At 51.4% G+C, this 27,287-nt stretch overlaps 1 protein-coding gene across 3 annotated transcripts in view; it reads right to left on the bottom strand.

Annotated features, from left to right (window-relative positions):
• Positions 1-27,287, bottom strand: part of poln (polymerase (DNA directed) nu) — a 479,439-nt gene that overhangs the window by 41,359 nt on the left and 410,793 nt on the right. For all 3 annotated transcript variants that reach the window (XM_038805894.1, XM_038805895.1, XM_038805896.1), the window contains 2 exons: positions 23,369-23,451; positions 3,759-3,890 (listed from right to left, as the gene is read on the bottom strand). In XM_038805894.1, the coding sequence (XP_038661822.1) occupies positions 3,759-3,890; positions 23,369-23,451 (215 nt within the window). The remainder of the gene's footprint in view (positions 1-3,758; positions 3,891-23,368; positions 23,452-27,287) is intronic.

Below are 27,287 nucleotides of genomic sequence, written 5' to 3'. Positions count from 1 at the left end.
TCCCGGCTCTGGGTCACTGTCCGTGTGGAGTTTGTACATTCTCTCCGTGTTTGCGTGGGTTTCGCCCCCACAATCCAAAGTAGGGTAGGTGGATTGGTCACGCTAAACTGCAATGAAGTTATGTGAAAAGCCCCTCGTCGCCATACTCCGTGAACAACTGTGCAGGATAGAAAAGGATGAGGAGGAAAAGAAGGAAGAGGGGAAGGGAAAGAGTGAAAGGAAGAGCGACAACAACTGGGTGGGGAAATGAGTGAAGGGAAAGAAAGGAATGAAGAAGGGGAAGGGCTGATTTGGGATGGTTAACATTTTAATGGCCAGGAAGGAGCTGGGGTAAAACATTTCCATTTAAACACCTCCCTCACACCATATGCCATTGGGCAGGAGGAGGTGAGTTAAAAATCAGGGTTGTGGTGTTTGATTAATAGATTCAGTTCGCAAGGAAGGTTTCAGAGACCGAGATAACGGCCATCCCTTTGAACAAAATTGATTGAGGTCGATCACAAACAGTTTAACAGTGCACCTCAGGGCAAGTAACATGGCAGCTGCCCAACACTACATATTAAAGAAGTAAGGAGAAATTTGGAGATAATGGCATTGTACAAGTAAATATGGATGGGTAGAAGTCAGGCTTTGTATTATAAGCAGTATCAGTGAGATTTTCCACAGGTGACAATGACAGCGTTGGGAGTGAGTGATATTATCACTGAGGGTCAATGACAACATATGATCTGTTGTTTACACAGACTTGCTGTTTAGCATTGAGTGTGACATTAGGGAAAGTGGAGTGCTTGGAAACAGCCCGTGTTCTCGTGGCTAAACTAGTTGATGCAGTCACCAGCAGAATCACAGAATCCCTACAGTGCAGAAGGTGGCCATTCGGCCCAACGAGTCTGTACCAGCCCTCTGAAACAGCACCCCAGCTAGGCTCACTCCCCTGCTCCATCCACGTGACCCCACCTAACTTGCACATCCCTGGACACTTAGGGGCAATTTAGCATGGCCAATCCACCTAACCTGCGCCTCTTTGGACTGTGGGAGGAAACCCATGCACCCGGGGAAATCCCATTGGCCGGCTGGCGGGATGGAGAATCCCGCTGCCAGCGGGAGCGCGCCGAGCCAGAAAACTGGTGTGGCGGTATGAAGGATCCAGCCCAGTAGGCCTGGCAACATCTATGGAGACAGAAATAGACGGCACAATTTAACTAGAGAAAGATCTGTGTCTGGTTTTGGTGGCGTTTAACAGGGTGTTTCTCGATGGCGGCAGGAAAGGCTCCTCGCAAATCGGGGTGCCATTTTGTCTGGCTGCCCCGATCTTCCCCACCCCCCCTTTAGCACCCCCTGCCCCTGTTTTAACCCCCCCCCTCCCCCATCTGCCTCCAATCTCTGGGAGGCCCCTGGGAACACCCCCTCAATCCCCCCCTCCACCTCGTAAGGTCCCCTGGGCCCGATCCCTGGCATCACCACATTGGCAGTGCCAGATTACCAGGCTAGCAGTGCCAGGGTGCCAGGGGGAGTGCCAAGGTACCACCCTACCCTCTCCCTGACCCTGGGGTCTCCAATGGCCTGGGAGACCCCACCCCCCCAGGTACCATTACCACTGGTCCACATTTGTGGAAGTCAGTACTAAATGGCTCCCAGACGAGGTCTCCCAGGTGTGGCAGTTGGGTCCTGGCACCCGGGCACCGGGAGAATGCCGCCAACGTATATTTAAATCAGCCGAATAGCTTATTTAAATACAGACCTGGATCACGCCCAGCGAGAGTGAGATCCAGATCGCAACATCTTGCGAGACTCTGTTAAATCTCATGATGCCTCGCGCGAGATTCATTGGCCTCGTCCGGACACCATGTCAGATGTGGCGAGGCCGCTAAATTAGGTCCAGAGTTAATGTTTTGAGTCCATAAGTCTCTTCTTCAGAGCTTAAGAGAGGGAGAAATGAGATGGGTTTTATATTGCGGAAGAGGATAGATGGGAGTTCGGAGAGATTTGACAAAGATGTCATGGACACAAGACAAAGAGAGTATTAATGATAGTGTCAAAGACTAAGGAAGGTGTGAATAGTAGCCTCAAGCTCAGATAGCAGAATGTGTTAATAGCATCGGGCAGCATGGTGGCACAGTGGTTAGCACTGCTGCCCAGGTTCGCCCCCGGCTCTGCGTCGCTGTCCGTGTGCAGTTTGCACATTCTCCCCGTGTTTGCATGGGTTTCGCCCTCCCTGACAACCCAAAGGTGTGTAGGGAAGGTAGATTGGCCACGCTAAATTGCCCCTTAATTGGAAAAAATGAATTGGGTACTCCAAATTTATTTGAGAAAAAGAATGTGTTAATAGCAGAACAAGGATCAGTGCTCCCTGAAATCAAATCAGAATGAACAAGTTACAGACTGGCCCTGTGGGAGGAGGAGGTTGAGGAAAATAGAAAGAAGAAGAAAAGAAAAGAAAATGATCAAAAGGAGGACAGAGTTCATGGTCTGAAGTTGTTGAATTCAATGTTAAATCCAGAATACAGTAAATACAGCTCAATCAATCACGCAAGCCCATCTTCCATCTATTTACGCTGTCTATATGTCTCACTGCCTTGGGGAAGTGGGCAACATAACCAATGACCCCTCCCAACCTGGCTATTCTTTTTTCCAACTTCTTCCATCAGGCAGAAGACACAAAAGTTTGAGAGCTCGTTCAAACAGATTCAGAAACAGCTTGTTTTCCTGCTATTAGACCCTTGAATGGCCCGTCTTTATATTATAGAATAGAACAGTACTGCACAGAACAGGCCCTTTGGCCCTCGATGTTGTGCCGAGCAATGACCACCCTACTCAAACCCACGTATCCACCCTATACCCGTAACCAAACAACACCCCCCCCCCCCCCAACCTTACTTTTTAGGACACTACGGGCAATTTATCATGGCCAATCCACCTAACCTGCACATCTTTGGACTGTGGGAGGAAACCGGAGCACCCGGAGGAAACCCACGCACACATGGGGAGGACGTGCAGACTCCGCACAGACAGTGACCCAGCCGGGAATCGAACCTGGGACCCTGGAGCTGTGAAGCATTTATGCTAACCACCATGCTACCGTGCTGCCCGATCAATTAAATTGATCTTTTATACATTTTCCCATTTTCTACAGTTGTAATTATTTTTTGTATGTTGCATTATGTACATACGTATGGAGTGATCTGTCAGGTCTGTGCGCAGAATAATACTTTTCACTTTGGTACATGTAACAGAGTTTATCAGAGTTTTGCAGGGATAATCCTGGGAATTATAGACCGAAAATGGGCTTATCAGAGATAGGCAACATGGTTTTGTGCAGGGAAGGTCATGTCTTACCAACTTAATAGAATTCTTTGAGGAAGTGAGAAAGTTGATTGATATGGGAAGGGCTGTAGATGTCATATACATGGACTACAGTAAGGCATTTTATAAGGTTCCCCATGGTAGGCTGATGGAGAAAGTGAAGTCTCATTGGGGTCCAGGGTGTTTTAGCTAGATGGATAAAGAACTGGCTGGGCAACAGGAGACAGAGAGTAGTGGTGGCCACCCCAGGTGGCTACAATCAAACAATTACCAGTGGGTTAAGAAGATCTGCCACCACCCTCACAGGGCAACTGGGCATGTGCAATTAATGCCAGGCTTGTCAGAAATTTCCCATATCCCAAAGAATCAAAACTTAATCAAATGTATATTGGTATGGGGGACAAGGCAAGTGATAGATTTAAACGGATGAGAAAATGATAATTCTGAAATGATACCTTGCTGATGGCACTGCTGTGTGGTTCTCTGAGTGAACGTGCGGACCTCTTTGTACTTCTGCAGAAAGCTTTCAATAAACTGGCTGGCTTGGCCTGCAGAGACTCCCAGCCACTCGGATAAACGTTCCCGACCTGTGTGGGAAAACCGGAATGTTATCGCCAAATAAAAGAAGTTTGTACAATGCTAAAATTATTTTTTTGATCAAATAATTGATTCTAACCAAAATGAGCTATTGGCCCCAAACATCCTCGGAACGGAACGCAGTGGCAGGTTGCCACACCGGAGCAACTTTAGCTGTAATTGAAACAGAGAGCGCCTGCCTCGCCCGACCTTCCTGACTCAGGCCGGATGAGACTGAAGAAGCAAAGCATGTCCCTGGCCACAGCAGTGAACGGCAATAGGAATGGAGCAAAGGGGACATGCCCCCTCTTTACGGCACCAGCTTCCATAGAGCCGGAGATCCGGACACTGGGGGTATCCGAACATTGGGGGGGACCTGGACCTTAGGGGGATCCAGACATGGGGGGTCCTGGACCTTGGAGGGAATCCAGAGATGGGGGGGGGGGGGGGGGGGATCGCGGGCCAGGCCACTGTGGCGCCACTCCCCAGGGCCAGATCCCCCGCGCCCCCCCCCGAGGACACCGGAGATTGCCCGCGGAGCCAGGTCCCGTCGGTAAGTACCTACCTTAATTTACGCCGGTGGGACAGGCCTAAAACGGGTGGCCGCTCGGCCCATCGCGGGCCAGAGAATTCGGGCGGCCCTGGGGCCCATTGTGTCGCACCGGTCCGCGCCATTCTCCGAGGTGGGCAGCGCGATTCACGCTGGGGGGACTTTTTGGGGGGGGCCAGAAAATTCGGCGGCCAGCGGGGCGGGATTCACACCGACTCGGCGGGGGGTCGGAGAATCCCGCCCCAGGGACCTGGTGTTTTTTTTTAAATAGCTCCTCTGAAGTTAGAAGTGCTTTTTTTTCTTATAACTCTTCCAGAGTAACTATCAGGGTAAAACTAGCAGAGCCATCCAAAATGAGCGATTTAAATCACTTTGTCGGGTGATTTGCAGCCCAGCGCTATTGTCCAAGGGAAGTTAGCCCTTCTGGCCAATTGCTGGGTAAACCCTTAAGTCAGAACTTGCAAGAGGGATTCTCAATGTGTCATTGGGGTATCCCTGAAATCTAACGTTGAGGAGCCAAGATTTTATGGCCCAATTGCTGTATTAAATAGCTCCTTTAAATAACAGCTTAGGGAGTATCTGCTTAAAAGCAGCACTTATACAGAGCCTTTAATGTATAAACATAGCATTGGTTTTATGCAGTGAGTGATGTGTTTGCATTGCTCACTGTCCAATGTTCCAGAATCTCTCAATACACATCTGGGTTTTTTAAATGAATTTTGGGATGAATTTATACAGTGAATAAACCTCCCCAGGTGCAGTGTGAACGGTTTTAATCTCCTTACCTGAGGAAGGATACCTTATGAATGGAATGAAGTATCAGTAGACTGGTTTCTGGGATGAGGGGTTTGTTGCAAGATGGATTGGGAAAATTTGCATGACATTATGAAGTCTTTATTGGAAAATCCCATGCCAGCTGGTTAATTTCTCGCATTCATGTCGATTGCTTCACATGATACGATTGGTCATCAGCTAAAAGCTGACTCAGCTTTTATTTGTGATTAGCTCATCCCCTCCACCCTCACCTCCCACACCAAGGGCGGAATTCTCCCATCGGGAGACAAACAGCCAACGCCGGAGTGAATCCCGGAGTGTTTCACTCCAGCGTCAGAGGCCGCTCCTCGCCCCCTATTCTTCCACCCCCCCCCCCCCCCCCCCCCCCGGGGGCTAGGAGTGGCGGCGCGTAAATTCCGCGCGCCGGGCCTTGACGCTTGCGTCAAAGCGGCGCGCCGGGAATGACACGGCCGGCGGCGCCGAAGTGATGTCAGCCGCGCATGAGCAGGTTGGCCGGTGCCAACCCGCGCATGCGCGGTTGCCGTCTTCCCCTCTGCTGCCCCGCAAGACATGGCGGCTTGATCTTGCAGGGCGGCGGAGGGAAAAGAGATGCTGGCCTGACAATCGGTGGGCACCGATCGCGGGCCAGACATCTGCTGAGCACGCCCGTGGTGCTCGATCCTCCCTCCGCCCCCCACAGGCCCCACACTCACCGGTCGCGCGCTGTTCACGCCGGCAGCGACCAGGTGTGGTTGGCGCTGGCGTGAAACGGTCGGGTTCGGCAGGCCACTCGGCGGCTTCGTGAGAAATGGCGAGCGGCGATTCTCCGAGCGGCCTGTCGCAAAACGCGACACGCCATTTTGGGAGGGGGTGGGAGAATCGCGGGGGGTGCCAGGGCGGCGTGATTCGCCCGGCCCGCCCGCAATTCTCCCCCACAGCGTGGGGTGCGGAGTATCGCGCCCCAAGTGTGAGGAGCACATAGATCTCACTGTCACTAAGATCAGGCCAATCCCATCATAGAACACAGAACATACAGTGCAGAAGGAGGCCATTTGGCCCATCGAGGCTGCACCGACCCAATTAATCCCTCACTTCCACCCAATCCCCGTAACCCAATAACCCTTTCCAACCTTTTTGGAACTAAGGGCAATTTAGCATGGCCAATTCACCTACCATGCACATCTTTGGACTGTGGGGAGGAAACCCACGCAGACACGGGGAGAACGTGCAGGCTCCGCACAGACAGTGATCCAGCGGGGAATCGAACCTGGGACCCTGGCGCTGTGAAGCCACAGTGCTATCCACTTGTGCTACCATGCTGCCCCACCAGGTGCCTCTACCCTGGTCCTCCTACTAGCCCACCTGGCCAAACTTCTTTTAATTCTCCTCCCTCTCCTAGTTCTGAGTTTGCATCTTCCTGTAAGGTTTAAGAAGCTGGTGTGCAGTCAAGAAAAAAGAGCCATGGGTTATCTTTGTATTCCAAGAGGGTAGGGTCAGAGAGAGTCAGGATATTATTGGGCGATGGCATGAAAGATGGAGGTGGGCATGCAGTTGAATAAATCGGTAACTGTACAAATGTGGTGAATGGGGGGGGGGGTCAAAGGCTGGGATTTGTTGGGATTTTGAAAGTTTTCCTGTTCCCTCCACCCCCATCTTTCCCAGAACCCGCATCTTTCTGTAGTTTTTGTTCAATCTCTCTCTCTGAGCTCATCTTATCCATCCACTTCCTGATTCCTCAATCCTATTCCCATTGGATCAGCCAGCTTCCCTTCTGGTAGGGTGAATGGTTCTCACTCTTCAGGTGTTGTCCCTTCTTCTTTATATCAGCCATCATCACATTTCTCTGCAAAGAGCCAACCCTAGACCGCAATGTCCCTGAAAACTACTGTCCCATCTCCACAATCCCTATCCTCTCTGAACCCCTTCAATGTGTGGTCACCTCCCAAATCCATGCCCATCTTTCCCAAAACTCCATCTAAGTGAATTGAGAAAAGTCTTTTTTCCCGGGATGTATACAGTCTGCGTGTGGGAAAGGGTGAGGAGCGATAAAAGCAAGCGATCAGAGATGTCCTTTTCTGTAATTGATACGATGGGAGTAGCAAGGCCACATGAGATGTCACGGTCAAGGGGGCGGCTGTGAATATGGGCTGGGAAGTTAACATGAAGGGAGGAATTTAAAGAAGGCAAGAGGCCAGTGAACTCAGAGGAGAGAGGACATGAAGTGTTGAGATGGAGGGGTTAAAATCATCGAGGATGAGCAAATTCACGAGTTCATTTTCCATCCACTTTTCCATTCCAGTAGTCATGATGCCTTCTACCAGGGCAGCACGGTGGCGCAGTGGTTAGCACTGCTGCCTCATGGCGCCGAGGTCCCAGGTTCGATCCCGGCTCGGGGTCACTGTCCTTGTGGAGTTTGCAAATTCTCCCCGTGTTTGCGTAGGTTTCGTCCCCAAAGCCCAAAGATGTGCAGGTTAGGTGGATTGGCCACGCTAAATTGCCCCTTCATTGGAAAAAATGAATTGGGCACTCTAAATTAGAAAACAAAATGATGCCATCCACCGGACTCAGGATATGTAGGAACTCGAGTTGCTCTCTTATTTATGCATTGGATGCAAAAGTCATGAGCGAGTCAGTACAAAATGTTAAATATATAACATTAATATTCACCAATCAAGATAAACAATATAACTTTCAATTGTGGTTCTTAGAGGCTGGGAGTTTCAAAATAAAAATACCGGATATAAAAGTGCTACTGTACAGGGTCAGAGCAGCTGGGAACCACACTGTCAGGTGTCTAACCAAACCAATGGTCATCCAGTACAAATATGTTCAGGGAGAAGTTCCACTCCAGCAACATCAGGGTTAATATATTCTCAACTGATGTTTCAAACAATTCTTGAAATTTCTTCACGTTCAGGCATCTTTACAATCAATTAATAAGTGAGTATCCTCTGCAGGTAAACTAGTATTACAGTGAATCTATCAAACCACAGTAATTGGACATGGAAGGGCACAAAAGCCCCCATTGTTTCTTTGAACTGACTGTAGAAAGTTCAATGGTATCACTTTCGCAAGATTATTTCCAGGCTGACTAGAGGTACACAGTACTCGAAATGACCTCCTGCAGGTTCAGCGTTCAGCCGCGTCGTCACCATCGCATTAACCTCATCTACTTTCCTTTCAAATGATAGAGGGGGATAGAGGTTGCAGAGCTCCCTCCTGGAGAACATGAACAGGGATGCAATAAGCTATACTGAGCATGGGTTAAATGTGTAAGACGCTCTGGTCAATGTGGCTGTGTAAAGGTCCTTTGCACACTACTTTAACTCAGTCATTAACCTGTCCACAACAGGATGAAATCACCCACATAGCCGGGCAGCAACTTCCATTTACTTGAGTATTTCTGGAAAAAGAGACATACTGTTGAAGTTTTTTATCTTGCACTCATCAGAACAGATGGAAAAAAAATGCCGAATTTCAAAGGGAGGAACAATTTATACCAGTTGAGAAAAAGGTGCTGAGTGGTTGGCAAGTCGACTCTGATTTGTTGAGGTGTTGCCTTAGAGAATACACAGGGAACTATTATTCCCCATGCTTTTGTTTAATTCAGAAAGGCACAATGCCTGAACTTGTTGCTTTTACCTACAGAGGACAAGTCCCTGCGTATGAAATCCATAAGACCATGAGACATAGGAGCAGAATTATGCCACTCGGTCGATGGAGTCTGCTCCGCCATTCAATCATGGCTGAAATCTTTATCATCCACATTCTCCCGCCTTCTCTCCGTAGCCCCTGATCCCCTTATTAATCAAGAACCTATCTATCTCTGTCTTAAAGACACTCAATGATTTGGCCTCCACAGCCTTCTGCGGCAAAGAGTTCCACAGATTCACCATCCTCTAGCTGAAGGAATTCCTCCTCATCTCTGTTTTAAATGGATTGTCCTTTAGTTTGAGGCTGTGCCCTCAGGTTCTAGTTAGCCCTACTAGTGGAAATATCCTCTCCACATCCACTCTATCCAGGCCGCACAGTATCCTGTAAGTTTCAATAAGATCCCCCCCCCTCATCCTTCTAAACTTCAATGAGGTCAGACCCAGAATCTTGTATGAAGATAGAGCTTCTAGCAGCGTAAGTGGGCTACATTACGAGCTTGGTTGATGATCTTAAATTGCATGCTAATATAATTCATGGCAAATCCGGAATTGTTCTGCAAATGACATCCAATCGCAGAATCACATCTAACATCAGACATTAGGGCCGGGATTTTCCTGTCACACCTGCTCGCCCTGAGGCCAGAAATTCACGCCCGAGGTCAATAAACCTTTAAATGGTCCGTCAAATTGTCCATCCTGCCCACGATGATTCCCATGCCGGGCAGGACCGGAACATTTACCTCATGTTCTGAGTTTTGTGAGATTACTTACATATATATTGTGCTTGATGTCATAAATGTTTACAGGAGTCTTATTAAACAGAAATTGACATATCAGGCTACATAAAGTGATATCAGAATAGGTGTGTCATAGAGTTGGGTTTTAAACAGGGAGAGAGAGCTGGGGAGAGGAGGAGAGATACAGAGAGGGAACTCCAGAATTTGGGACGCAGTAACCAGCGCACCATTGAAGGAGGTGAAACCCGTTGATTGGTTAACGTGTTGGGCTTAGATCTAAACAGTGCAAATTCCCATGATTGACTAGCAGCTGAATTGCGGGTTGTTGCGGGGAGAGAGTGAGGAGAAAATACTTCTCCAGAGAACAGGAAGAACAAAGTGAGGGACTGAGTGACACTGCCCCGTTCCTGCACTTGACTCAGGTAGACTGAAAGTTCATTCATTCTTTGTTATTAGAACGTCTGCCCCCCCCCCCCCCACCCCCTTACACTGGGTAATGTTCTACAATGGCAGGAGGAAAGGTGGTGGAGAAGGTGAATGGAGAAGAATCATGAATCTGTCTTCCTTTTGTTCCATTTTTAACCCTCCCCTCCGAACCTTACTGTCTAGCCATTCTTGTCTGACTATCTGACCGTAATGAATCATGCTGACAGGATGGGTTTTACAGTGACCCCAGCAGGAACTTCATCCATTCAACGTTGCCACTCAGCATCAGATTAATAATGATCACTGGGCACCTTGCTACTCTCCCACCGTAAAGAAATATCAGACTAGCTGGCACCTTCTCCCTGTTTACATCACGATTTCCATTTGAGATAATTCCCAACCCTTTTGATCAGAACATCAAAGTGACCTTTCATTTAATTTAAACTAATCTAATATTGATTAAAATCTATTTCTGAACTTGGAGCAGACAAAATAATTCATGGCTCTGTCAAGCCAATGAAGAAAAGTACATGAATAATTTATTAAGTACATGCGTATACAACTTCCATAATCAATTTATGAGGATATTTATAGATAGCTTTCTTCTGCAAGTATCCTCCAACCTGCATGTTAGAACTATTTCATTATTAATATAGATTTTTTAAACTGCTCAGAGGGTTTTCCCTCCTGTATTTTACATAGTTACTTGCTCGCCTATCACTAAAGAATTGTACTTTGAACAGGTGCCGGAATGTGGCGACTAGGGACTTTTCACAGTAACTTCATCTGAAGCCTAATTGTGACAATAAGCGATTTTTTTCATTTTTCATGCGTTCATGAAGCTTTTTTAGTTTTTTTTTAGTTTTAGTTTTTAATCACCGACATTCCTTAGACGTCCTAAAAATAACTTCTTCACAAAGTCGTGTTTAGAATATTGTTATTTATCTCCCTCCCCAGGGCCAGCACGGTGGAGCAGTGGTTAGCACTGCTGCCTCACGGCGCCGAGGACCCGGGTTCGATCCATGCCCTGGGTCACTGACTGTATGGAGTTTGCACATTCTCCCTGAGTCAGTGTGGACTTCACTCCCACGACAGAAAAAGATGGGCAGAGTAGGTGAATTGGCCATGCTAAATTGCCCCTTAATTAGAAAAAAAAGAATTGGGTACACCAAATTGGGTACGCCGTCTCCCGTATCTTACAAAAAATGGCAAAGTGCCAGCTCTGGTGAGAAAAACGGTGCGAAACCCCCCCAGTGCTGTCGGCAAGAATTCTCACGGAATATTGAGCCCCGTTCTTCACATGAATCACACTGTGCTCTTGCCGATCTCTGTGCTCTTGCCGATCTCCGTGCTCTTGGCGATCTCCGTGCTCTTGGCGATCTCCGTGCTCTTGGGGATCTCTATGCTCTTGGCGATCTCCGTGCTCTGGCCGATCTCCATGCTCTTGCGATCTCTTGCTCTTGGCGATCTCCATGCTCTTGCGATCTCTTGCTCTTGGCGATCTCTGTGCTCTTGCCGATCTCCGTGCTCTTGCCGATCTCTGTGCTCTTGGCGATCTCCGTGCTCTTGGCGATCTCCATGCTCTTGACGATCTCCATGCTCTTGGCGATCTCCATGCTCTTGGTGATCTCCGTGCTCTTGGCGATCTCCGTGCTCTTGGCGATCTCCGTGCTCTTGCCGATCTCCATGCTCTTGCGATCTCTTGCTCTTGGCGATCTCTGTTCTCTTGCCGATCTCCGTGCTCTTGGCGATCTCCTTGCTCTTGGCGATCTCCGTGCTCTTGCCGATCTCTGTCCTCTTGCGATCTCCATGCTCTTGCCGATCTCCGTGCTCTTGCCGATCTCTGTGCTCTTGGCGATCTCGGTTCTCTTGCCGATCTCCGTGCTCTTGGCGATCTCCGTGCTCTTGACGATCTCCGTGCTCTTGGCGATCTCCGTGCTCTTGCCGATCTCCGTGCTTTTCGCGATCTCCGTGCTCTTGGTGATCTCCGTGCTCTTGGTGATCTCCGTGCTCTTGGGGATCTCTATGCTCTTGGCGATCTCCGTGCTCTTGCCGATCTCCATGCTCTTGCGATCTCTTGCTCTTGGCGATCTCCATGCTCTTGCGATCTCTTGCTCTTGGCGATCTCTGTGCTCTTGCCGATCTCCGTGCTCTTGCCGATCTCTGTGCTCTTGGCGATCTCCGTGCTCTTGGCGATCTCCATGCTCTTGACGATCTCCATGCTCTTGGCGATCTCCATGCTCTTGGCGATCTCCGTGCTCTTGGCGATCTCCGTGCTCTTGCCGATCTCCATGCTCTGGCCGATCTCTGTGCTCTTGCTGATCTCCATGTTCTTGCGATCTCTTGCTCTTGGCGATCTCTGTTCTCTTGCCGATCTCCGTGCTCTTGGCGATCTCCTTACTCTTGGCGATCTCCGTGCTCTTGGCGATCTCCGTGCTCTTGCCGATCTCTGTGCTCTTGCTGATCTCCATGCTCTTGCGATCTCTTGCTCTTGGCGATCTCTGTTCTCTTGCCGATCTCCGTGCTCTTGGCGATCTCCTTGCTCTTGGCGATCTCTGTGCTCTTGGCGATCTCCGTGCTCTTGCCGATCTCCGTGCTCTTGCCGATCTCTGTGCTCTTGCGATCTCCATGCTCTTGGCGATCTCGGTTCTCTTGCCGATCTCCGTGCTCTTGGCGATCTCCGTGCTCTTGCCGATCTCCGTGCTCTTGGCGATCTCCGTGCTCTTGCCGATCTCCGTGCTTTTCGCGATCTCCGTGCTCTTGGTGATCTCCGTGCTCTTGCCGATCCCGTGCTCTTGGCGATCTCCGTGCTCTTGGAGATCTGCGTGCTCTTGCCGATCTCCGTGCTCTTGGCGATCTCCGTGCTCTTGCAATCTCCGTGCTCTTGGCGATCTCTGTGCTCTTGCCGATCTCTGTGCTCTTGCCGATCTCCGTGCTCTTGCCGATCTCCGTGCTCTTGGCGATCTCCGTGCTCTTTCCGATCTCCGTGCTCTGGCCGATCTCCGTGCTCTTGGCGATCTCCGTGCTCTTGCCGATCTCCGTGCTCTTGGTGATCTCCGTGCTCTTGGCGATCTCCATGCTCTTGACGATCTCCGTGCTCTTGGCGATCTCCGTGCTCTTGGCGATCTCCGTGCTCTTGGCGATCTCCGTGCTCTTGCCGATCTCCATACGCTTGCTGATCTCCGTGCTCTTGGCGATCTCCGTGCTCTTGCAATCTCCGTGCTCTTGGCGATCTCTGTGCTCTTGCCGATCTCCGTGCTCTTGCCGATCTCCGTGCTCTTGGCAATCTCCGTGCTCTTGCCGACCTCTGTGCTCTTGGCGATCTCCGTGCTCTTGACGATCTCAGTGCTCTTGGTGATCTCCGTGCTCTTGGCGATCTCCGTGCTCTTGGCGATCTCCGTGTTCTTGGCAATCTCCGTGCTTTTGGCAATCTCCGTGCTCTTCCCGATCTCCGTGCTCTTGGTGATCTCCGTGCTCTTGGCAATCTCCGTGCTCTTGCCGATCTCCGTGCTCTTGGCGATCTCCATACGCTTGCCGATCTCCGTGCTCTTGCCGATCTCCGTGCTCTTGCCGATCTCCGTGCTCTTGGCGATCTCCGTGCTCTTGGTGATCTCTGTGCTCTTGCCGATGTCCGTGCTCTTGGCGATGTCCATGCTCTTGGTGATCTCCGTGCTCTTGCCGATCTCCATGCTCTGGCCGATCTCTGTGCTCTTGCCGATCTCCATGCTCTTGGCAATCTCCGTGCTATTGGCGATCTCCGTGCTCTTGCGATCTCTTGCTCTTGGCGATCTCTGTTCTCTTGGCGATCTCCGTGCTCTTGCCGATCTCCATGCTCTGGCCGATCTCCGTGCTCTTGGCGATCTCCGTGCTCTTGCCGATCTCCGTGCTCTTGGCGATCTCCGTGCTATTGGCGATCTCCGTGCTCTTGCCGATCTCCGTGCTCTTGGCGATCTCCGTGCTCTTGGCGATCTCCATGCTCTTGCCGATCTCCGTGCTCTTGCCGATCTCCGTGCTCTTGCCGATCTCCGTGCTCTTGCCGATCTCCGTGCTCTTGGCGATCTCCGTGCTCTTGGCGATCTCCGTGCTCTTGGCGATCTCCGTGCTCTTGGCGATCTCTGTGCTCTTGGCGATCTCCGTGCTCTTGCCGATCTCCGTGCTCTTGCCGATCTCCGTGCTCTTGGCGATCTCCGTACGCCTGCCCATCTCCGTGCTCTTGGTGATCTCCGTGCTCTGGCCGATCTCCGTGCTCTTGCGATCTCCATGCTCTTGGCGATCTCAGTGCTCTTGGCAATCTCCGTGCTCTTGCCGATCTCCGTGCTCTTGGTGATCTCCATGCTCTTGCCGATCTCCGTGCTCTTGGTGATCTCCGTGCTCTTGGTGATCTCCGTGCTCTGGCCGATCTCCGTGCTCTTGCCGATCTCCGTGCTCTTGTCGATCTCCGTGCTCTTGTCGATCTCCGTGCTCTTGGTGATCTCCGTGCTCTTGTCGATCTCCGTGCTCTTGGTGATCTCCGTGCTCTTGCCGATCTCCATGCTCTTGCGATCTCTTGCTCTTGGCGAAATCCGTGCTGTTGGCGATCTCCGTGCTCTTGCCGATCTCCATGCTCTTGCCGATCTCCGTGCTCTTGGCGATCTCCGTGCTCTTGCCGATCTCCGTGCTCTTGCCGATCTCCGTGCTCTTGGCGATCTCCGTGCTCTTGGCGATCTCCGTACGCCTGCCGATCTCCGTGCTCTTGCGATCTCCTTGCTCTTGGTGATCTCCGTGCTCTTGGCGATCTCCGTGCTCTTGCCGATCTCCGTGCTCTTGGAGATCTCCATGCTCTTGCCGATCTCCATGCTCTTGGCGATCTCCGTGCTCTTGGTGATCTCCGTGCTCTTGGCGATCTCCGTGCTCTTGGCGATCTCCGTGCTCTTGGCGATCTCCGTACGCCTGCCGATCTCCGTGCTCTTGGCGATCTCCGTGCTCTTGCCGATCTCTGTGCTCTTGCCGATCTCCATGCTCTGGCCGATCTCCGTGCTCTTGGAGATCTCCGTGCTCTTGCCGATCTCTGTGCTCTTGCCGATCTCCGTGCTCTTGGCGATCTCCGTGCTCTTGGAGATCTCCGTGCTCTTGCCGATCTCTGTGCTCTTGCCGATCTCCGTGCTCTTGACGATCTCCGTGCTCTTGGCGATCTCCGTGCTCTTGCCGATCTCCGTGCTCTTGCCGATCTCCGTGCTCTTGACGATCTCCGTGCTCTTGCCGATCTCCGTGCTCTTGCCGATCTCCGTGCTCTTGGCGATCTCCGTGCTCTTGGAGATCTCCGTGCTCTTGCCGATCTCTGTGCTCTTGCCGATCTCCATGCTCTTGGCAATCTCCGTGCTCTTGGCGATCTCCGTACGCTTGCCGATCTCCGTGCTCTTGGTGATCTCCGTGCTCTTGGCGATCTCCGTGCTCTTGACAATCTCCGTGCTCTTGGCGATCTCCGTGTTCTTGCCGATCTCCGTGCTCTTGCCGATCTCCGTGCTCTTGACGATCTCCGTGCTCTTGCCGATCTCCGTGCTCTTGGCGATCTCCGTGCTCTTGGCGATCTCCGTGCTCTTGCGATCTCCGTGCTCTTGGCGATCTCCGTACGCTTGCCGATCTCCGTGCTCTTGCCGATTTCCGTGCTCCTGGAGATGTCCGTGCTCTTGCCGATCTCTGTGCTCTGGCCGATCTCCGTGCTCTTGGCGATCTCCGTGCTCTTGGCGATCTCCGTACGCTTGCCGATCTCCGTGCTCTTGCCGATTTCCGTGCTCTTGGAGATCTCCGTGCTCTTGCCGATCTCTGTGCTCTTGGCGATCTCCGTGCTCTTGACGATCTCCGTGCTCTTGGCGATCTCTGCTCTTGGCGATCTCCGTGCTCTTGACGATCTTCATGCTCTTGGCGATCTCCGTGCTCTTGCTGATTTCCGTACACTTGCTGATCTCCCTGCTCTTGCCGATCTCCGTGCTCTTGGCAATCTCCGTGCTCTTGGCAATCTCCGTGCTCTTGCCGATCTCCGTGCTCTTGGCGATCTCCATACGCTTGCCGATCTCCGTGCTCTCGCCGATCCCTCGCTGATTCACTTGTCCTGGGGAAACTTTCAGGGCTAGATTCTCGGCCGGTGGGATTCTCCACTGAGCCGGCAGCGCATCCACGCCCGCGGGGTTTCCTGGCGATGTGGGGTGGTCACAATGGAAATCCCTTTTGCAGGTGGCGGGAATGGAGAATCCCGCTGCCGGTGAGGGCCCGCCGCCCATGAAAACACGGCCGGCAGGACAGAGAATCACCAATAGAATCCCTACAGTGCAGAAGGAGGCCATTAAGCCTGCACTGCCCCTTGAACAAGCACCTTATCAAGGTCCATTCCCCCACTGTAGCCGCTTAACCCCACCTAACATACACATCTTTAGACACAAAGGGCTATGTGTAGCATCCACCTAACCTGCACATCTTTGAACTGTGGGAGAAAACCAGAGCTCCCGGACGAAACCCACACAGACATGGGGAGAAAGTGCAAACTCCACACGGACAGTCACCCAAGGCCACAATTGAACCCGGGTCCCTGACGCTGTGCCAGCGTGCCACCACTGCAGTCAGTGGGGATGTCCATATAAATACCTCCCCAGCACTTGTTCCAGATCCAACTGAGGGGGCAGCAGCCAGGAATCCTGCTTCAAAATTCCCAGAGGGAGTCCTCACCAGACCCCTGGATGGAGTCCAGCAGAGGCCAGACCTCCTATACCCACATTCCCGGAGATATCCTCCAGCAAGGTGACCTCCCCCCCACCCCCGGGAGGATGTGGCTGCTTTGGTCACTGCCAGCTCCCTGCAGAAGAGGACGAGGCAGCAGTGCCGCAAGAAAATGATTGTCCTTCACGCACCAGGGTGTGTGCCAAATCCAGTCTCTCGCTACAGTCCCTCTTCTACCCCTCGCACCTCCAAGGTGATCTCTCACCCAGCCACTTTGCGTGTTGCCCACGTGTTACGAAGCCCACATTCCTCCAATCCCCATGGAACCCCCCCCCCCCCCCCCCAGTCTCTACTCTGCTTGTCACATCCCCACTCCCACTCCAGTCCAATGCATGTCACTCCCCAACTATCTGAACTGGCAAGACTCCTGCCTACAGTCTCCCCACCTGTCTCTCCGCAGGACAAACTCAAACACAACAGGCGTGAGCAGGCACAGCCACCTGGAGTGATGTGAGATCTCCAATGTATCCAAGGGCAAAGTGGGGGACAGTGAGCAGAAGTGAGAGCCCCCAGGACACACAGTCATTACTGACGCTTCTCGCATCATTTATCCCCTATAAAGTACTAATGCCAGCTACCTTCCCTTGCAGGCAATCAGACGAGCAGGCTTGACCATCCTCGCGCTCTCTGGAAACCACTGACCTGAGAGACACTGAGGGAGAGGACACTTGGGCATCACCATCAAAGAGGTGTCACATCTGTCACCCACACCCTCACACCTCGGCAGGATTTCCTAGCAGGCAGGCTTCTGGGTCACTCACTGATGGGCACCTCACAGCTGAGGATCCACAGCAGCTGGAGGCAGGGACATCCCAGGGATCCGCAGTGGGATGGCAGAGGGAGGCCAGAACTCCGGTGAACCGGCAGCAGGGTAGCATGAAAAATGAAAATCGCTTATTGTCACAAGTAGGGTTCAATGAAGTTACTGTGAAAAGCCCCTAGTCGCCACATTCCGGCGCCTGTCCGGGGAGGCTGGTACGGGAATCGAACCGTGCTGCTGGCCTGCTTGGTCTGCTTTAAAAGCCAGCGATTTAGCCTGGTGAGCTAAACCAGCCCCATGCATGGTGGTTAGCATAAATGCTTCACAGCTCCAGGGTCCCAGGTTCGATTCCCGGCTGGGTCACTGTCTGTGTGGAGTCTGCACGTCCTCCCCCTGTGTGCGTGGGTTTCCTCCGGGTGCTCCGGTTTCCTCCCACAGTCCAAAGATGTGCGGGTTAGGTGGATTGGCCATGCTAAATTGCCCGTAGTGTCCTAATTAAAGTAAGGTTAGGGGGGGGTTGTTGGGTTACGGGTATAGGGTGGATACGTGGGTTTGAGTAGGGTGATCATGGCTCGGCACAACATTGAGGGCCGAAGGGCCTGTTCTGTGCTGTACTGTTCTATGTTCTATGTTCTAACCCCTGGCCAATGACGTGCCGCTGGGTCCAGTCATCCCAGAGCCGATGGAACTGCAAAGACAGACTCGCGAACATCAGGACAGGATGACAGCAGCCCTCCTCGGACTGCAAGGCCAACTGGAGGAGGCCCATCACCTTCTGTCGGAGGAGATGGTGCCGTCAATCTGATACAACGAGGTCAACCAACACTGCCATGGTGGCGTCTGCAATGGAGACCTGGTGCAGGAGGTGCATTCCATAGCGGGAATGTTCACTCCATGGCTCAGCTCCTGACCTGCATGTCTGAGGCTATGAGTTCCATGGTGCAGGGCTTCAACTGCATGGTGAGAATCCACGAGTGTCAGAGCCAGAGGATGGCAGGGCTTCTGGATCTCAGTCCAGATGTTCCTCGATCCCTTGGAGTAACATAAGGGCTCCTGGGCACCCAAAGGGAAGAGGATTGGCAGGAACGCAGCCCGGTGCCCTCCACCCAGGAGACCCTGGCGGTGTCCAGCCCATCTGACACCCCCCCTCATAAATAAAAGCAGATTCATGTGGATGCTGGAATCTGAAACCAAAAGAGAAAATGCTGGAAAATCTCGGTAGGTCTGGCAGCATCTGTAAGGAGAGAAAAGAGCTAACGTTTCGAGTCCAGGTGACCCTTTGTCAAAGCTGAAAGGTGTAGAAAGTGGGAGATATTTATACTGTGGGGCACTCCCTCAGCAAGCTTTTGAGAACAAGCCCAGCAAGGAGGACACAGGTAGTGATGACTGCATGCCAGCCTCTAGACCCCCGTAAAGCAAGGAAATTAAGGCAAAGTAAGGCCACTTAGTGATCCCTCCCCCCAAGATTAGGAGACTGAATACCAGCCCCCAGTTCCAAGTTGATTTTATATGTGCCCCCCCCCCCCCATGTCCACTCCGGTACACCCTCAGCATTGAGTACTCTGGATATTGATGACTGCCTGAGCACCCACCTCCGATATCCCCCTCAGAGGTCAGGCCGCCACTACTGACGGCTTAAAATACCTCTTGTGAATTCAGTTTCACCCATCCTGACATGACCAAGACAACCTGTTGTAAAGGTTGCTGTATGTCAGAAGTCCTTTTGAAGTGATCGTGTTGCCTTTTCCCGCTTTCTCCTGCTGCATTTCCATAACTGGTCCATTCACCATACACCTTTTGCAAAGCTGCCGACTCAATACTTCACCTTCTTGTTACCTCTTTGAGTAGAATTTATCTTGATAGGTGATGCATTCTGCCTCACCACTTTACGCTCTTAATTTGCTTGCAGTCCATTAAACATTCAGAGGCCTTCTGTCTAAGATTTTGCTTTGAGATTTTCTGGCAAACATTACCCTGTGGCTTCCCCCAGTCTGGATTATCTCCCTTTGCTGACTCCCACAGTCGTGCACCCACTTTGGTGATGGCGCCCGGGTTCTGGGAAGAACCCTGGCAATCACAGTGCCTCGGCCTCTGGTGTGGGGTCAGGCACTGCAGAAACAGACCTGCTTTTCCTGTGCCTCCAACCCATGCCCCCGTGAGGCACCAAATGCCACTGCCTGAGGCGAAACCCTGACCTTCAGACAGCACACTGCGTTGTGCATAATCAAAACGTCGGGTGATAAATGCTATTGCTGTGCTTCTCACTCTACCCAATGGGAAGGTGGTGAGCCCAAATATCAAGGCTGACGGCCCAATGCCAGCAGCGAGGGAGAGCTGCGCGGTTAGATAATAATAATAATCTTTATTAGTGCCACAAGTAGGCTTACATTAACACTACAATGAAGTGACCGTGAAAAGCCCCTAGTCGCCACATTCCGGCGCCTGTTCAGGTACACAGAGGGAGAATTCAGAATGTCCAATTCACCCAACAAGAACGTCTTTCGGGACTTCTGGGAGACCGCGGAAACGGGAATCTCAACGGCGAGATCACATTTTCTATTTCTCCCCGCCCCTTGCCGGTGTCGTAACAAAGTTGCCTCCCTGAAAGATCGAGAACCTCATTTGCATAAATTTGCATATAATTAAAGCCCCCCCCCCCCGGCCACATTAAGAAATCTTCCTTCGGCAGCATGGCGGCATGCCGACGAGGTTTACAACTGCTTTTTAAAAACAGGAAGCAAGGGCAGCACGGTGGCCAAGTGGTTAGCATAACCGCCTCACGGCGCTGAGGTCCCAGGTTCGATCCCGGCTCTGGGTCACTGTCTGTGTGGAGTTTGCACATTCTCCCCGTGTCTGCGTGGGTTTCGCCCCCACAACCCAAAAAAATGTGCAGAGTAGGTGGATTGGCCATGCTAAATTGCCCCTTAATTGGAAAAAATAATTGGGTAATCTAAATTTAAAAAAAAAAACAGGAAGCAGGCAAAGGGAACCCACCAGGGGCACACCGATAGGTATAGCCCCTGGAGGGAGAGGGACATGCCCAAGCAACATCCTGGCATGACCCCAGGGGTAGTGCCAGGGGGAAGTGCCAGGGTCAATATCAGGGTGCCAGGAAAATTGCTGGGGGCACTTCTAGGATGCCAGGGGTAAGTGACAAGAGTTCCAGGGGCAGTTCCTGAATATCAAGGGCAGTGCCAGGTTGTCAGGGAGCAGTGCTAGTGGGGACCTCTTCAGATCTCTACTGTTGGTGGGGGGGGGGGCCTCTTCATAGAATCATATAATTCCTATAGTGTAGAAGGAGGCCATTCGGCCCATCGAGTCTGCACAAACCCTCTGAACGAGCATCCTACCTCGGTCCACTTCCCGCCCTATCCCCGTAACCCCACCTAACCTGCACATCTTTGGACTGTGGGAGGAAACCGGAGCACCCGGAAGAAACCCACATAGACACAGTGAGAACGTGCAGGCTCCACACAATCCCCCAAGGCTGCAATTGAATCCGGTTCCTGGCACTCTGAGGCAGCAGTGCTAACCACTGTTCCACAGTGCCGCCCTATCTGTGGGGGGGGGGGGGGGGAGCTGCACATCGAATTTGTCACCAGAGCCAGCACTGGGGAAAAATATTGGAAAATGTTGCTCTTTATTTCATCATTATGATGTTGCTATTTGTGGGATCGTGCTGTTTGTAAATTAGCTGCCACATCTCCTGCATTGCAACAGTGACTACAGTTCAGAACAATGTCATTGGCTTTGGGATCTGAGGCAGTGAAAGATGCAATATCAGGCTTTATAAATCGTTCTTTCTCATCCTGTTCATGGGCCAAACACGATGACAGTGGGCCGGCACTATCTAATTTCTCATAACACTGATTCGCAAATCAACAGGCAGTCTGGTAAAACCAGCATTTATTCCCTATCTCTAGTAAAAGTGAAATGAACTGAGTGGCTTGTCGGGCAGTTTGAGAGGCCAATGAAGAAGGCATGTTGCAGTGAGTCTGATGTCATATGAAGGCCAGGCCAGGTAACAATCGCAGATTGCCTTCCTCAAAGGGGCAATTAGTGGAGTTGCTGGGTTTTTAAACAATGATTGATGATAGTTTCACTCTTACTGAGACTTCTTTACAATTCTAGATCCATTCCAGCAGCTGCCATAGTGGGTTAGCCTGGATCTCTGAATTGCTAATCCAATGACATTACCACTGCACCATCATCTCCCTTTGGTCACACATAGGCTCCAGATTGAGTGTGGATGACATACTCTTTTTTTTATAAATTTAGAATACCCAATTCATTTTTTCCAATTAAGGGGCAATTTAGCGTGGCCAATCCACCTACCCTACCCATCTTTGGGCTGTGGGGGCGAAACCCACACAAACACGGGGAGAATGTGCAAACTCCACACGAACAGTGACCCAGGGCCGGGATCGAACCTGGGACCTTGGCGCCGTGAGGCTGCAGGGCTAACCCACTGCGCCACCGTGACCAACAATTCACTCGAGACACGATAGGAAGTAAACTGTGGTTTTAATAGACTTACAACTGAGCCTGCCTGCGACCAGAAGAACTGAGGGCAGACTCACAAGGCTGCAGCACTTTATACTTCCGGTAGTGGGAGGGGCCATGGGCGGAGCCATGGGTGGAGCCGAGGGTGGAGCCCTGTACAAACTCCACATCTCCCCTGTGGGTAGAGCCGTGCAACGGCTCACAGACAGAGCCCACAAGGACACAATGCTATACAGTGTGAACACAATACTATACAGTGTGAATTACATGATGTACATTCACCACAAACGGCTTGACAGGGTAGACAGTGAAAGGCTGTTTACCGTGGCTGAAGGGTAAGAACATGGGTCACAGTCTCAGTTTAGGGGGTCAGCCATTTTGGACTAAGATGTGGAGACATTTCTGAAGTCAAAGGATTGCGAATCTTTGGAATTGTCTAGTTTAGGGGACTACGGATGCTCCATTGCTGAGTATATTTAAGACTGGCATGTGTAGACATTGTTCTCTTGGAGCACCGAGGAATATGGGGAGCGGGAAGGAAAGTGGGGCCAAGGTAAAAATCAGCAAATTGGGTGGCAGGGCAGGCTTGAGGGGCAACATGGGCAACTCCTCCTCTTGTTTCCTGTATTGTTATTGTTCACAGTCTCAGCCTTCAAAACAATGGCAATATAACATCTAGCCTGTGAAATGATTCAGCAGCTGCACAGTGCTAAATGCCAAACGCTAAACAGGTTGTTAGAATTCTTTTCAGGGCAGATTGGAATTTTGTTGAGACATTTCTTATTCTGAAAGACAGTGGGCTGGATTGTACGCCCCGCAGCCAGGCACGTTTTAAGCAGGGGGTGGAGAGCACAAAAAATATGTCGGCTGCAGAGCTAGCCCGGCACCTTCTTAACCGCCCCTAACGTGGGGGGGTAGTTTGGGTAAGGTGCCAATAACCTTAGGCTTATTGAGGGTCTTGCATGGCCAACTGTTGCCCACTTAAGGCCCTCTAACCACCAACAATACCATAAATGCTGCCCATTTTGAAAGGAGCAGAGTCTCCATCAGGACACGGAGGTATGTTGGTAGGGGAATCCTGAATGATGCTCCCCACCTTGCTGAACTGTGGCAGCACCGGAATCTCATGGATGCAGCGGTTCATGAAGAAGGCCCATTGTCACCTTGTCAAGCGAAACTAGGTCTGAGCAATTAATTCCACCCTTGGCAGTTATGCCCATGCGCAATTGTCTGATTAATATGGAAACATATCTCATACTCAATACACAAAAGTATAAAAGATACTTTTTAAAAAAGCCTTGCTTGTTCGTTCTCTTCTGTTCCCGGGGAACCTTACCTGCTCCGTAAACCACTGCATAGACAATTCGCTTGGCTTGCTCTCGATCTGTGTTCTTCACCTGATCGACAGAAATCCCTTTCCTATCAACAGCAAAGCAAAGAGTTTACAAATACAGACAGGAAGCAATTTTGATGGACTATAATCCTACTGCACACCTCGTGTGCAGACAGAGAGGGCTGGGGGAATTTGACAAAATGGAGCAGGATGGAGGCAGGGGTTTGAACGTCTCAGAAAAGCGAATCAAGGAGATGTTTATAACTTAATGAACTTCAAGACTGTCACCACAGGAAATGTTTTTAGAGAGAAGATGGCTGTGACCTGGAAAGCATTATACATGGATTGGTGGAAGCAGAAATCACCAGCAGGTCTTGAAAGGAAATTGAATAAATATTTGAGGAAGAAAAAGGCAAGAACTTATGGGGAAAGGAAAGATTTATTTACCGATCGCCTTTCACGACCTCCAGGACATTCCAAATGGCTTTACAGCTGATAGAGTTTGAAGTGTATTCACGGTTGCAATGTAGGAAGTGCAGCCAGTTCCAACAGACAGCAACGTGATAACGATCAGACAATCTGTTTTTTGTCATGTTGATTGAACGATTGAACAGAACGCCAGGGAAGACGATCACCTCCAAACACCCTGGACAGGACATCAGGGAGAAATCCCCCTGTTCTGTGAAATAGTGACAATGGGATTTTATGGGCGGGATTCTCTGATCCTGAGGCTAAGTGTTGATGCCGTTGTAAACGCCATCGCGTTTCTCGATGGCATCAACATGGCCTCAGGATCAACGATCCTGACCCCTACAGGGGCCAGCACAGCACTGAAGCGACCACGCCGCTCCGGCTGCCGATCCCGGCGTCAGATGGGCGCTCCGGGTCTGCGCATGCGCAGTGGGGCCGGCACCAATGCGTGCATGCACAGTGGGACGGGCGTGATTGCTGCGCTTGCGCAGTGGCTTCCTTCTTCGCACCGGCCCCGACGCAACATGGCGTAGGGCTACAGGGGCCGGCACGGAACAAAAGAGGCCCCCAGGCCACAGCGGAGGCTCCCCCTCTGTCCGACCCCCCTCCCCCTCCCAACCAGGCCACCCCCAGATGCATCCACACCAAGGTCCCACCGGGTAAGAGCAGGTGTGGACGGCGCCGGCGGAACTCGGCTTTTTTAGCGTGGCCGCTGGGCCGAGAATCGCCGGATGGACCCGTGGAGTGGCTCCCGACCAGCGCCGTGACGACCGCGCTCTCCGGAGAATCGGCGGACTGCTGTCGGGACGGCGTGGCGCGATTCACACCCGACCCGGCAATTCTCCGGCCCGGCCCTGGGCTGAGAGAATCCCGCCTACTACTTGAGTGGGTCGACACGATCTCAGCTTCACATCAGATCAGACACACGGTAGCATTCCCTCAGTACTGTACGGCAGTATTCTTTCACAGATGTTGCCCATCTCTAATTGTTCTCGAACTGAATGGTTTGCTGGGCTATTTCAGACAGCAGTTCAGAATCAACCCCATCGCTGTGGGTCTGGAGTCACATGTAGGCCAGACCAGGAAAGGACGGCAAGTCTGCATAGGAGTCAGGGAATGAGAATCCCTGTTCACCATTTAGAATGTCTTATTGACCCTTTTTAGTGTAGGGGGAATTCTAAGTATAGTGGGGATTTTTTTACTTCACCCTCTGTCTACCTTCTATCGCCGTCAAAACATAGGAACAAGAGGAGGCCATTCAGCCCCTTGATAATAATCTGTAATAATTGCTTTATTGTCACAAGTAGGCTGACATTAACACTGCAATGAAGTTACCGTGAAAAGCCACTAGTCGTCACATTCCAGCGCCTGTTCGGGCCTGTCCAGCTATTCAATGAGATCATGGCTGACCTGTGACCTATCTGCCTTTGGCCCATATCCCTTAATAGCTTTAAGAAAAACCTATCTCCTTCAGATTGAAAATTAGCAACTGATCTAGCTTCCAGCTGCTGTTTGTGGGAGAGTTCCAAACCTCTACCACCGTGAGAATGAAGACGTTCTTCCTAACATCTCTCCTAAACAGTCTAGTCCTCATGTTTAGATTGTGCCCCTGTCATAACCCGCACGGGATCTACGAATGGGAATGACTGTCTTCCCTGTGTCCCTTGCGGAGGACGAGCTCCCCCATTAGGGGACAGGGGAAACATTATGTTGTATATAAGGTCGGCCAGTTCAGCACCGACCTGTTAAGACCTGGTTGGAACTTTTCTGCGTTAAGCCTGGGGGTCTTTCCTGTGAGGACAAGACAATCCCGCCCATTGCCGCTGCACGGATCCAGCACTGGGCCCGATTGCTGGCTGCTTATGAGCACTCATTCGAAAATTGCGCATGCCGACGCACTGAGCCGTCTTCCTTTGTCGACCGATACTGAGCCACCCTCAAGACGGACAAAGTGGTATCCACCTTGAATTTCATGGACTCCCTGCTGGTCACTGCATTGTGTGTCCGTGACTGGACTCAGAAGGACCCCATTCTTGCCAAGGTGTGGCATTTAGTCTTATATGGTGACCAACATGGACAGCTGCCAGGTAAGTTGCGAGTCTTCTCCTCAAAGTTGTCTGAACTGTGTGGAGGACAGAATTCTGCTGGGGGGCACACGGGGTTGTTATCCTGGCGAAGGGTCAAGACATCCTCGGGTGTCCAAAATGAAACTGTTGGTGCGGAGCTATATCTAGTGGCTGGGCCTGGATACAGACATCGAGAGGATGGCTTAGCAGTCTTCTGTCTGTCCATTCGGCCAAGCCCCTTCATCCTTGGGAATGGCTGAGTCACCCTTGGGCTCGACTGCCCACCGACTTTGCTGGTCCATTTCTGGGCTTGATTTTTCTTCTTTTGGTAGACGCACATTCCAAGTGTTTGGAGGTCCACAGAATGACAGCGATGACCTTGTGTCTGATCGTTGAGCAGTTGAGTAGACCTTGCTTGATGCACAGCACTCCTGAGATCCTCGTCACGGACAATGGTGCTTCTTTCACTAGTGAGAAGTTCTTGTTGTTCCTGAAGGCCAAGTTGATTTGGTATGTGCATACTGCCTCATACCACCCAGCATCAAACAGGTTGACACAGCAGGCTGTGCAGACATTTAAAAGAGGGCTCCAGAAGCAGACTTTGGGTTTAATGGATATTCGATTTGCTCGTTTCCTATTCTTCTATAAGACCGCACCACCCGTGGTGACTGGAGTGGCCCTGGCTGAGATGCTCATGGGACGACGACTCCATATCGCCTTAGCTTGCAGTTTCCCGATATTGACGCAAAGGTGTGCCATCACCAGGAGCTGCAAGGGCATTGCCCTGATCAACGTCACAACCACCCCGGCATTTCACACCTGGTGTCACAGCATTCGTCCACAACTTTGCAGGCGCCGCTCAATGGCTCTCGGGGACTGTCTTCTGCTGAACGGAGCCTGTCTCCTACCAGGTTCAAGTCTGCGGCCAGCTGTTGAAAAGACATCTGGATCACTTTCAGTCGCGGAGGCCGCTCCTTCATAATGTTCCTCATGTACGACCTGCATCACCCAAACCCGATGTCGGACCAGCCCGTTGTGGCACCTCACAGATGTCTCGCTGCCCACATGCGGGAGGTGGGCTCTTCGGATTCCGACATGGAAACACAGGCTTCTGAAATGCGGGTTCAACGGTACAGCTGCCTCCAGCTGACTGTCCGCTGCAGTGTTCCTGTAGGAAACAGCGTTCCCCTTCACGGTATACGCCGCTGGAGCCAGCACCACCACAGGTAAACAAAGCTGTATCTGAACCGAAGAGGGTCTGTTATCCTCTTGCCCATGGCCTTCGGAGATTCCTTCGGACTTTGGGGGGAGAAATGTCATAACCTTGATGGGACTTATGGGTGGAAATGATTGTCTTCCCCATTATCCTTGCAGAGGGCAAGCTC

This window comes from Scyliorhinus canicula, chromosome 8 (assembly GCF_902713615.1).
Source record: "Scyliorhinus canicula chromosome 8, sScyCan1.1, whole genome shotgun sequence".
Classification (NCBI taxonomy): domain Eukaryota; kingdom Metazoa; phylum Chordata; class Chondrichthyes; order Carcharhiniformes; family Scyliorhinidae; genus Scyliorhinus; species Scyliorhinus canicula.
Note: the sequence above shows the minus strand (reverse complement) of the source record. Positions and strands in the feature narration are given on the sequence as shown.